Below are 13518 nucleotides of genomic sequence, written 5' to 3'. Positions count from 1 at the left end.
CAATTCTCCTCATATGGAGTAGTTAGTAACTGACTAGTACTGAATATTCAAAACAATTTGATTAACATTAATAGCTTGTGAGCACTAAGATTGGCTTTGCTTTACCGCTAGACTTATTATACCAAATTATCAGATATCAAATTAGACTTAGAAAAACACTATTTTATTTTTAGAATGCATTTTGGACGTGGAGTCCCTCATCAGCTTTTTGCTACAAAATTAATTAATAGGGGTTAACAATTTTTTAAAAAAGGGGGTAATTGACAGGAGTTAAAAGGGTGTAGACTTACATTTAACATGTCGATTCGATGTTTTGGACCTCAAACACTAAAAGGTTAAACACGGGATAAAACAAAAATTTTTGTTACAATAACACAATAAAAAACTGAGGTGCTGGTAAAACAGTAAAGTAGTAAAAATTATACATTGTTAAGACAAAATAAAAAGCAGATTCACAGTAACACGAATAGAGTAACATGATGATTTGGAGTACATACTGGAATAGCCGTCACCCTCTCCCCTATCTGTTTTCACACTTCTCCCTTCACCCTATGTCCCCTCTCTGGTTAACTATGCGTACCACAATTCGTGTAATTTTTAGCCGGAATTGTTGTTCATGATATTATCTTTGTTTTTAATTATTTCTAAGTGTTCATACCAAAGCTTTCTTACAGAGTTAAAACACACAAAATTCCAATCTCGTATAGACCTCTGGTGGATGTAAAAGTATGTCTTTTATAATTTAGAACTTATTTTAAAAGAAAAACTAAACACCCTTGTGAAATCTCCTCACAGCATACAAAGCACTGACTGCTTTATACAAAAACTAAAAACACTACAATTTGAGCCCACCTACAAGATTGCTTCCCTGGACATTCGCAATATGTATCCATTCATAAAACATAACAGGATTTTAGAAACATTGAAAACCCAAAACTGTCAGAAATGGATTATAGATATGGTATCTCTTGTATTGGAAAATAATTATTTTGTTAGCCAAAAAAGATTCTTTAGACAATGTGATGGCATCCCCATGGGCTCAATAATAGGCCCAATCCTTGCCAAATTAAGTATAGTCAATATTGATTATGACATTGTTAATATCAGGGGAATAATAGAACTGTACTGTTATGTCGACAATTGTTTTCTCGTTTATGATGACAACATTATACAGGCTGACCAAATCCTGGAACATGTAAATCAATTAGATACTGATATTAAATTTGATTTAGAACCTGAAAACAACTGCAAGCTACCATTCTTAGACATTCTCGTTACGAGACTCAAAGACAAAACTATTTTTAAAAAATATAAAAAACCCTGTACTATTGACAGCGTCATACACTTTACATCTGAAGTACCCACTTATATAAAAAAGAATACCTTTTACATGTACTTGGATAAAATTATGCAACGTACTACACATGATATTGACAAATCCAATGAAATCGAAGACATCATAAAAATGTACTTAATGAACAACCGTTTCATTAAGTACATTAGCAAGCGCATGATCAGTAACTGGATTAATAATAATAATATTAATACACACAAACAACCAATCGACAACACAGCTTACAAATTTTTTAAAATCCCTTACGTTATGAATATTTTTGAAAGAATAAAAAGTAAACTAATTAACTATGGCATTGTACTATGGTATTGTTTTGATATCTGAACATCAAAACAGCTTACATAAGAAAATAAATGTACCTAACAGTAAAACTAACATGGGACCAAAAAAACGTTGTCTACAAATTTGAATGCAACTGTACCACACCCAAATCTTACATTGGTGACACTAGCAGGAATTTAAAGATACGTTTTAAAGAACATATCTCTGCCATAGCATACAATAATGATAACTCAGCAGTAGCTGCCCTCTGTAATGACGAAGGCTGTCGAATTGTAAAGGATACTTTCCAAATCCTTAAAAAAGAAAAAATACTTATAAAAGAAGATGGTATGAACACTTAAAAATAATTAAAAACAAAGATAATATCATAAACAACAATTTCGGCTAAAAATTACACGAATTGTGGTACGCATAGTTAACCAGAGAGGGGACATAGGGTGAAGGGAGAAGTGTGAAAACAGATAGGGGAGAGGGTGACGGCTATTCCAGTATGTACTCCAAATCATCATGTTACTCTATTCGTGTTACTGTGAATCTGCTTTTTATTTTGTCTTAACAATGTATAATTTTTACTACTTTACTGTTTTACCAGCACCTCAGTTTTTTATTGTGTTATTGTAACAAAAATTTTTGTTTTATCCCGTGTTTAACCTTTTAGTGTTTGAGGTCCAAAACATCGAATCGACATGTTAAATGTAAGTCTATACCCTTTTAACTCCTGTCAATTACCCCCTATTTTAAAAATTGTTAATTTTTAAAAAATTAACAATTTTTTAATTTTTAATTAATTTTGTAGCAAAAAGCTGATGAGGGACTCCACGTCTGAAATGCATTTTGAAAATAAAATAGTGTTTTTCTAAGTCTAATTTGATATCCTGTGGTGGTATAATAAGTCTAGTGGTAAAGTAAAGCCAATCTTAGTGCTCACAAGCTATTATGAAGACTAGACGAGAAGCGTATCATAGTATTCATTGATTAGTTAGAGTATTGAAATTTCTCAAGAAATCAGATCAAAGAATAACTTGGTTTCTATATTACTGTAATGTGATTAGAATTTCTGATGGCAGAATGAGACATTAGTTTTTGGAACTGTAATTGGGTTGTTCACTTGTGTAAGCCAATAAGGTTTGGCTCCCAAAGGTGGCCACACAAGTGAACACAAGGATTGGCTCCCACCTTTTTTTGGCTGGTGGCGAACACACACTTTAGGTAACTAGTTTATGTTGATTACGATGACTCCTCTACTTGTCATCACCTTTTCCCTTTTATTAGGGGGCTTCTCTTTGGTTTTTCCCACGAAATCGCTAAAATTTTAGTACATTGGGGCCAATAGTTAAAATTTCACTTGTAGGTTCCGGGTGACACATTAATGTGTCACCTTCAATAAGAAAATAAGTCCGTGGGAAACAGTTTTAATTGTCTTTGACTAAATTTTTCCATTTTGTCTCTGTCTAAATTTTTTGTAGAAAAACAAAAACCAAACAAAGAGGGTTTTGTACCAAATTTGGCTTTCACACAGACATTACTATATATATTATTTATTTTAACAAATTATATTTAGAAACTCTTAATACCAAAAGAGTTTTGGAATGCACATTAGTTAATAATTTTGTACATGTTACTCTCTACTAGAATTTTAATATTTTCATCCTCTTGAAAGTTTTTTAGTGTTTATTAGAAGTTATTCTCTGTTTTCTTGAAGCACTAAAATTAATTAAGCCAATCTTTTGTATTTATATAGCAATAGTACTCTCCACTTTTCTGGATTATTGTATTGATTTTAATTTATTCAATGCATTCATATTTCTTTGCCTTCCTATATCTCTGTCAATTTTATCATAAATTTGTAACCTGTATTCCTTTATCTGATGCATTTTTGTTGAGTCTGTTTTTAAATTTTATTTCGTAATTTTTATAATAATCCTTACTTTCTCATTCCATCAATATTTTCGTTTTTCTTCCAGCTATGTGCCCAATGTTTCTGATGCTTCTTTAAACCTCTTAAAACTTCAAGAAAGCAAGTACATTTTAATTTAATTTTGTTTATGAAGAATTTATATGTCTCTGATGACATATGTTGAGTACAAAGTATTATTTTTCTGTACTTTTTTCTCTTTTTAATTTAGGTCTTAATCTGTTTTTTTTTTTTTTTAAACCTGCACCAGTCTCTTGATTAATATTTGCTATGATGTATTTTTATTTTCTAACAGTATATTTGTTTCATCCTTGTTGTTTTTATGGAGAAATAGTTGTTACTTTTCACTTTGAATAAGAGTTTCCATCTGACTAGTAAGTACTACACTCTGTTCCTCTCATCACTTTAACATTTTAAATTACACATTGATTTCCTTTTACAATTATTCAATTAATTATTGATTTTAATTACTTCATTTTTTAATACCAAAGGTATTATGGATTTTCTTATAACAAAAAGAAAGTGGGAAACTAGCATACAAAAGCCACAGTGAAAGACTTGCACAAAATCCCTTATCAAAAATGCGTAAGTTGAACAATGCTGCAATAATGCTACCCTCCTCCAAAGTAATACATACAAAACTAACAAAAAACTAATTATTTCAACCACAAAAATACCGATTGTCAACTTCAGGCAAGAAGGCATATCTCTACTCAGTCAGTCTTGGCCATAAAGAACATACTGTATTTTGCAGCATGTAATACATAACCTCATTTCCCTATAGAATATTTAGGAAAAAGTTTAGTGAATTTTAAGTTCACCCATGCCTTTGTTACTAAACCTCAAAGTTTTTGTTTTTTTGTATTCTAATTTAAAAAAAGAATTAGAATGCACACTTTTATTTATCAGGGAAAAAAAGGAGTTTAAAAGAAGTTATTTACAATTAAAATTGTAAAAATACTACATAAATACATGCAAAAGGTAATTAGCTACTATAACAAAATATGTAAAGCAAGCTACCAGTATTTTCTGTGGAACATACAGCAGATCAGCATGGACATTCTTTACAATTAAAATATGAAAAAAACCATAAAAAAGAAAACTATAAAGTTAATCTTTTGTTGTGGGTGGCTATATAAATATTATAAAATGTAATGTTATTGGTATATATCTATGTATCTGCTAGGGTTCCTCTTTCCAAACAGTTTTCTAATAGGTCCAGTTGTGTTTAAGCACTAAGTAAGAATCATGATGCACTGTTTCTCCAATACAAGTATTTATTATTTTATTTTTTGTGCTAAAATGCATTTTGGCTGTAAATAGTCCTCTTCAGTTGTAACTGTGGCTGTATGCCATGTTTATTGTAAATATTAATTTAAGTTTAGTTTAGTTTTTTTCTTTCTACCCTTTGTTCTATTGTTCTATTTCGTTGCAGAACGCTGGTCTATGGGACATCGTAACATCACATATGACATGCAGTCCAGTTTTTATTTTTGCATTTTCTTTTTAAGCCAGTATTTGGACAAAAGTTGCGCCTAATAGGCCCTAAAATACAGTAATGAAAAGAAGGGTTCATTTTAATACAAAATATAAAAAATAAAGTGATACATGGTCTAAAAACAATGAAAATTTGGTCACATATAACAGTGTTTTGCAACCTTTTTCCACTCGCGGCACACCTATGACTCGACATGACTCAACACAGCACACCAAAATGTTATTCCCCTCAAAAACATATATGATACTATTAACAGAATTTCGTAATGCCATAAACCTATTATTATTATTATTATTATGTTGGGTTTTGGGAGTTATACTCAGTTGACAGCAATGGCTGTGTAGTATGCTGGACCAGAGTCAAGGCATAGTAATTTCAAAACAAGACAAAAATTAAATAAGTGTGTCAGTGTGTGTCTCTGTTCAGGAATTTCTTAGCAATATGACATGTATTCAATATAGTGTCCTTCTGTAGTGTGATGTATACATTTCTATTCAATTTTAATGTTCCCTGGCTTTTGTGTAGTATGTATGGTATGACACCAGATCAAAGCTTTTATTCTAGAACATAATTTAATAGTTTGTTCTGATTAGCTGAAATGCTGGTTATTCTATTTTATGAAAGCTATTGTTAAAGTTTTAAACTGTTCTTAACAGATGGCTTAAAATGAGCTGAAAAGGTTTTTAAAATAAAGATTGTTTGATAATCCTTAAAAAGCAGTTTGGTCAATATTTATTTAAATTTATAACTATGCGAATATCAAAAGAATGCTTACGTTCATTTTAGATTTATATTGATCAATAAAATTATAAAAGTTATTGAACAGTGGGACAAAATTGAACATCTGTTGGGTTTAAAATAAAAACCTAACATATAATCTGACTTGACATTTTTATTTTTATTCTATATACACTGCAGTGAACAAGTTACGAATATCACAGTGTAATCTATCAGCAACTAGTTGAAAGTATGACTCCATACACAGTCTTTTTTGAGTCCAGGAACAAAAGTGACTCCTGTTTGTCTGTTCTCATCTACTTAGGTATACAGATTTATAACACAATACAACTTGAACCTCAAGTCAAATATGACATAAAAAGAAAGTAAAAACACATTGAGTGCAACGATAACATTTTTTTTACTTTTGCTAGCGCTTTCAATGAACTGATATTCATCATTTTCAAGCGAACAAAAATTTTAAAAATAGAACACAATATTCTAACTAAATGGAACAAATATCATTTAAATCTAAGATGGTAAAGATTTTTTGATGTACTTAATTATTTAAACATTTTATTTGTCCTGTGCAAATAATTTTTATTATGCTAAGTAAGGTTAATAAATAATTTCTGGATTTCCCAGAATACCAGGAAGTGGCTTTGTTTTCCTGAGAATTTCCAGGATGAAGAAACACAGTATGTAGATAAGAACTCTATGCTAGATCAACTCAAAGACTTTTGAGAAATTCACATTATCTGTTAAGTGTGAAATCTTCACTAAAATCCAAAACCACAGCTGGAACAGATAACTTGTAAAATTTACACTTTTCCAGCAAATGGGTTTAAAAAACAAATGTTTTCAGTTTATAAATTTGCCCCATATTTCAAACTCTGAAATCTTCACATTGTTCTGAAAGACATTCTAAGATTGAGAAATATCGTTGAAGTCAAACAGAAATGTACAGAACCCATTGTAATATAAAAGGCTTCAGTTGTTGTTTTAAATGATATTAAAATAAGATTTGTATACCTTGTCATTCAGTTGTAATAAAGCATTAAAGTTGATAGACACTTTTTTGACTATTTTGCATAATAAAGATTGTTCAACTGTAAATCCAATAAAGGATAATCAATTTATTTAGTATATACTTATGGCTTTTTAAAATCCAAATTTAGGTTTAATAATCTTAGAATATTTTTAATATACAGGGTGTCCACAAATATCCTGTGATTTTAAACCGGCATAAAATCACTATCAATACTCATATACATGACATTGGTGTCACTACAAAATGAAACATATAACTTTTTGTGCTTACCTCGGATACTTAATGTGTGCCTAAGATAACACATGGCAGACATCAAGGCGATATTCCCATTTACATTTGCACCATAGATACTTGAGCATATGCACCAGGATGGACTCAATGGCCAGTAGTCCACAGCTGTTGTAGATTGTCAGGCATTGAGGGCAACATTTCCTCTAATTTTTTTTGTAGCTACGCAAAACATGTACTTCTCTGAGCAAAAAAATTTTTCTGAGCAGATACATAGACAATCTTATTTTTTTCCTTCAAAAATTAAAATAATTAATTATAAAGTAAAGATTAAAATTCATTTTAAAATATACTTCCATACAAAATATTATCTTTTGTCAATGTTTTAATGTATTTAATCAAAATATACATAGCAATAATCATGTCGCAGACAGAGAGAAATCAGTAAACAATTCAAATCAGTGCGCATGCTTGCCTGCGTGGCACATAAATTCTCATGCGCAGCAACAATTTGAGCAGTGCGCAGCCACGCAGCTTAGAGGGAACCTTGATTGAGGGTATAAACATTGTATTTTTGATATTTATTTCCAGATAGCAAAATTGGAGAGTTTGAATATTTCTAACTTCGAGTAATTATGGAAAAAAATGGCATAAATGTACAATTTTCTAAAATTTGATGCTTTCTTACTAACAACTTATTTATATATATTAGAATAAATGGTTGAATTATACTCCTTATGTAATATTTAATGTAAAAACACCAAACATTATATTTTAGACATATATAAATGTAATTTAAAAACATTCTTCACAACAATGAAAAATTTCAATTTTTTCAGACATGGTGAAACTTATACATAAAGAATTAAGTAAATTATTTTGTAAAGTTTTCAAAATTTGCTATACACTCCTGAATAAAATGATACTGTTTTTTCTATCGTAGACAAATACTAAGTTGAGATATATTGATTTGAATACTAGGACATTTATTACCAGGATATCACATGGCAGACATCAAGGCAATATTCCTTACATTTGCACCGTAGATACTTGAGCAGATTCACCAGGATGGACTATGGCCAGTAGTCCACAGCTGTTGCAGATTGTCAGGCATTGAGGGTATAAGCATTCTATTTTTGATGTAACCCCATAAGAAATTGTCACAAACAGTGAGATCAGGTGACCTGGATGTCCATATGCAGAAAACATTGTTTGCTCTCAGCATGTCCAATCCATTTGTGCATTCAGATGTTGCCAAACTTGTAGATGCCAGTATGGTGGTGGCTCTGTTTTTCTGAAAGAGGAATTGATTACCCTCCTCCAATTGTGGAAGTAGCCACAGAGTTAACATATCTAGATTACTAGAACCCAGAGCCATAACTAGGGTATGGCCAATGTGGCCCCCGCCATAGACACCGATTTAATAAAGGTGCCAATGAGAAGGTTTTGGAATAATATGTATTCGAAATTAATAATACAAAAAAATTTTATATTTATATTTATATAGTATTTTGAATGTCATTAGGTAATTTTTTACAATAGCATTTTTTTAGAATAAAACTTTTTTTTTAATAATAATTAAAAAGGCGCCATTTTTATTCTTGGCCATAGGCATTCAAAATCCTAGTTACGACTCTGCTAGAACCAGTATTGGTGCCTCCCAAAAAAAGAACTGTCCAACACTTTCTTTGATATGGTACAAAAAACATTTAACTTTTTGAGAGTTGCATTCAACCTTTATATGTTGATGCAGGTTTTGCTATCCCAAAACCTAATATTGTGCCTGTTCACTTTTTCACTGACATGGAAGGTAATCTTACTGCAAATGATGCTTGACAGTAGTCATTCTCATTCTCCATCAATATCAGTAAATATTCACAGAAATCAAGTCTTTTGATGATTGTCCAAGTGTAATTTATGCACCAGTTGCACTTTGCAGAGGTGAAGCCTTAGACAAGTACATGAGATCTTAGACATGGTGAATTTAGGTATCTATAATTTCTGGCTAGTTATATGGAAGGACTTCTTAGACCAGGGATGGGCAACATTTTTCCATGTAAGGGCCACATTTCAAGACTTTTGAACTGATGCAGACCGCATACAAGAGAAAAGAGGAAAAAAAGTTGGTAAATCACAATTATTTATTCATATATAATTATAAATTAGCATAGGTATACTTCATTTAGCTTCTGGAACTGATGTAAACATAATATATCGAAAATATTTGGTTAAATATTTGTCATTGCTAGTTTTAAATTAGTTTTGATGTGTCCGTTACCTTTAAACTTTCATTCCGAACACCTGGACATAGCTCAACACTAAATAACATAGACACCACTAAAGCAATCATGGGTGCAAAAAGCATTTTATGGCAGGCATTCCTATGACTTAACTCAGGACTATGTTGACAAAACTGCATCAAACTCAAGGGGTTTATGGATTCTATTCAAGATCAGGTCATAAACACTAAAAACTATTTAAAAAAACACATCCTGAAGGCTACATCATAACAAATGACACTGGCAGAAAATGCCACATTCTGCCAGAAACAATACAACATATAACTTCTGATTGCAAGCTCTTAGCACAAACAGATTATTTACATAGGCACAATCAAATAGCAAATATAATACACCAAGAGCTTGCACACACACACAGTTTATTAAACATCCAGATACCATACAAATGTATTCCACAGGCAGTTTTAGAAAATGACACAAAATATACTAAGACAGAGCCATAATCAGAGATAAAACAATTCATCACAATGGACTTGACACCACTCTCATTGACAAATGCAGTAAGATTGCTTATATAATAGACATCTTCATTCCAAATACTCATAAGATAAAAATTGCTCACATTGAAAAAGTCAACAAGTACACTCCACTTGCTCAAGAAATAAGACAGATATGGAGGATGGATAAAGTATTTATTATATCTGTTGTCCTCTCTTCTACCAGTGTCATACCACATACATTACACAAAAGTGTAGAAACATTAAATGTTAATAAAAACATATACATGGCACTATAGAAAGCTGCAACATTGAATACGTGTCATATTGTTAGGAAGTTTCTAGATGTTCACACATATATCAAGAACACAGCTTAATGTTGCACTTGTAAGGGGTAGCTATGCTTTGACTTTAGTCTGGCATAGCACTTGGCACCAGTATCAGCTGAGCATGACATTCATAACATCATAATAAGTAATACCACCGACAACAGTAAAAGTCATATCATATGATGATGGAGATAGAAGTTTAGGGGAGAAGGAATAGAATAGGACAAGAAGATGAAGGCTAATCTGAAGGCAAAGGAATGACTGGGAAGCAGGTGAATGAAAGAAATGAGTTGCTAAGAGTTGACCTCATATACACATAGAAAAGAGATATGAAACAAATACAATACCGTATCTAAGTTTAATTGAAGTGATTTATTTCAACATATGGAAAACTTTATTTTGCTATTTGTTATACTCTGGAATAGTGTTTCTCAGACTATATGTTGTGACCCAATATTGGGTCGCAAAATGATACAAATATTACAAGTTCTTCTGTGGAAGGTGGTATTACTGAAATGTTCTCTTTGAACTAAGAACAATAGATGCATTTGTTAAATACTGAAAATTTTTAAACAATTTTTCTTCTTATAATTATTATTATTGTCATTTATTAATAAAGTTAAGATTATAGAATACATGTATACGAAATTGATTTCTTTTTTCTATTTTAAATAACACGAAAATAAAAATTTTACATAAAGTTGTAATCGTAAAGCCATTTAAGTTGCGATGCTTTTGGAAATATTCCCTTATTTATTTAAACTTTTAGGTTTATTGTTATATGTAACAATAAATTATCAAAATAAATAATGAATGAATTTTGGCACAAGTAGATCAATAAATAATTTTTAAAGAGTGTTCTTTTTTTTTATTTGTGTATACACAATGAAATTGAAAAAAATCTTACAATCTGTAAAGTACATTTTATAAAAAGGGTTCATTAAGTTTATAAAAAAAAAATTAATATTTTTCAAAGTAAAATAACTTCTGAATAATTTTGAAACAGTCTGCTTTGTTTACAATTACCAGTCTTTCATTTTTTAATAGTTAACTTACCTCAGTTTCAGTTATTATTGAAATTTATTTGTTACAGATTGAAATTGGTCCAAACCACTCTTAATAGAAACATACTTGATGTTACATTTCACACGTAGAAGTTATTATCCATAATGCATAATTTCATTTCGTTATATAATACACCGTGACTGCGGTTTACTAGGATTTATAAAAAAAAGTTTATATTTCGAACATTTGGATGGTGGAACACTACATTGGGTCATGTGAACGAAAAGTTTGAGGAATGCTATCATGTTTCATTCCTCATTTAAACTTAGTTTTTGCTTTTTGTTAACTTTAATTTTTGATATAATAAAGAAATAACTTTCACAAAGCTGAGATTCTTATTTAGAAATTTTGAATATTAATTAATTTAAATAACTGACTTACTAAAGTAACATTGTAAACTGATCAGACAGTATTATAAAATGTACAATCCTTTAAATGTCCATTTTTAACTTTTATAATTTTCAGAATGAAGATGTTCGTCCCCATATTTGTAATAAATATCATCTGTCCAGTTTCTTGCCTCCTGACTAAAATATCATTCATCACTTTTGGTAGAGAACATGCTAGTTCATTTATCTCCAGTTATAAATATATATATATGTACACATGTCAAACTTATATACAAATTTACCTGGACAATGAACAGTTAACATTCTTCTTCCACACAATTAGAAGTCAGTCAACAAGATATATCATCATCATTTCAAAGCAAGCTAAATTGGAGTTTTACCTTTTATAACGAAAAACTTTCAAAAAGTTCAATTGTGCAATTTAAATTGTCACATTTTACAAATTTATTTTATGATTACAGAAAATGTTTTATTTTTTGTCATTGTTAAATGTTTACTTTAAATAAATTTTACGTTAAAAAGAATATGTACAAGCCCAAATGTATAAAAAATTTTATCCACTTCGATGCCCAGATTAAAAAGAAAAATCAAAATTTGAAATTGTGATATATTTTTTAAAAAGTGAAACTTGTGTATTCTATTTTGTTGATAAAAATTATTGGAAAATTAAAGTAAAAATGAAAATATAAATATAAATGATGCATAAGCTATTGTGATGCATGTTAGATAATCATTGTTTTTCAAAATTTTGGCAAGATACGAGGCAACCAAAAAGACATTCGGCATGCTAAACTACATGCACGTATCATTCAAAAACTGTGGATGCCCGTAAAAACAATACAACAAATTGCACAGTCTCAGAAGTGTGCCAGGTTGCAAAATTGAGCACCGGAAATTTTCAAATCCAAGGGTAAAACTAACTGAAAATTATCGAAAGGACAATATTTTTGAATGATGTCGACATTAAGACAGAACAAAGAAATGGTAGAAAATGTTGTTGCTCAGAAAATCAAAACGTCTAAGTCCTCTTTCAGAGGTAAAGTTTGTTTATTGTACGTTATGGATTTTTAAAAAATCCGACAAATATATGGAACATTACAAAATTTGCATTTGTTAATTTTGCACAATTTTGAATTTCACGCTTTCAAAGTAAAAAAAAGCGTCAACTTTGTATCATATAATTATTCGATCTGTTATGTACAGTTTAATGTATTGTATTGAATTGTAATTTGAATGGCATGCTTGTTTTTAATTGTTTAACATAGCTTTTAAAGAAAGAAAATTTTTATGTATATTATGAATATAAATTGCATGTTATTGTTTTAATGAAATGAATTACCTGAGTCTATGTAATGCTTTGCCATATTTGACATTGTTGCAACAATTAGTGTATTATAATTCAAAACAAAAACAAATAGTAAAAGAAGTTTAAGTAATTGTCTGTTTTCTTCTTGTGTGTTTTAAAGATTTAATCACATCAGAACATTATTTCTGTACTGTATCGTCTAAAAGATATGTCGCGGCCAGAGGCGTTAGTCAGGAAGAACGTGATTGGGTAATATTTTGGTGCCCTTTTCCCTCAGTCTGATTAGTGGTTGTATGCTCGTGCCATCAATGAATAAAGGCTATTTGGAATCATTTCTGTGTGTGTTTTATTGTTTCTTACCTCGGATTTAACATTGTCAACAAGGATGAGATTATTTTACATTTCTGGAATATGTCCAGCACACAAAGGCCAACAATAATACGATTGTATGCTAGATTTTTTCCTCCTTGCTCACATCTCAACATTGCAACCATTGGCTCAGTACAACCATTTGATTTCGATCAACCAAGGACTTGGGAGACATGTAGAACAACTTACTTGTTTTTGCCAAGCAAACGACATTGTTGACGACGAGCAACGCTTCTTGCCTCCTGTGGTCTTAAGACACTTGGGATTCTATGTTTCCTTACAGCTCCAGATCAGCCTCGACAAAGGACCTATAATCA

The 13518-nt window shown here is 30.6% G+C and overlaps 1 protein-coding gene across 2 annotated transcripts in view; it reads left to right on the top strand.

Annotated features, from left to right (window-relative positions):
* Positions 1–13164, top strand: part of LOC136979295 (CTD small phosphatase-like protein 2) — a 90389-nt gene extending 77225 nt beyond the window's left edge. For both annotated transcript variants that reach the window (XM_067275237.1, XM_067275238.1), the window contains exon 12: positions 11642–13164. In XM_067275237.1, coding sequence (XP_067131338.1) covers positions 11642–11707 — 66 coding nt within the window. In that variant the 3' untranslated portion in view covers positions 11708–13164. The remainder of the gene's footprint in view (positions 1–11641) is intronic.
* The last annotated feature ends 354 nt before the right edge of the window (positions 13165–13518 follow it).

This window comes from Centruroides vittatus, unplaced genomic scaffold (assembly GCF_030686945.1).
Source record: "Centruroides vittatus isolate TY-2023 unplaced genomic scaffold, ASM3068694v2 contig_602, whole genome shotgun sequence".
Classification (NCBI taxonomy): Eukaryota; Metazoa; Arthropoda; class Arachnida; order Scorpiones; family Buthidae; genus Centruroides; species Centruroides vittatus.
This window is presented reverse-complemented; position numbering and strand designations above follow the sequence as displayed.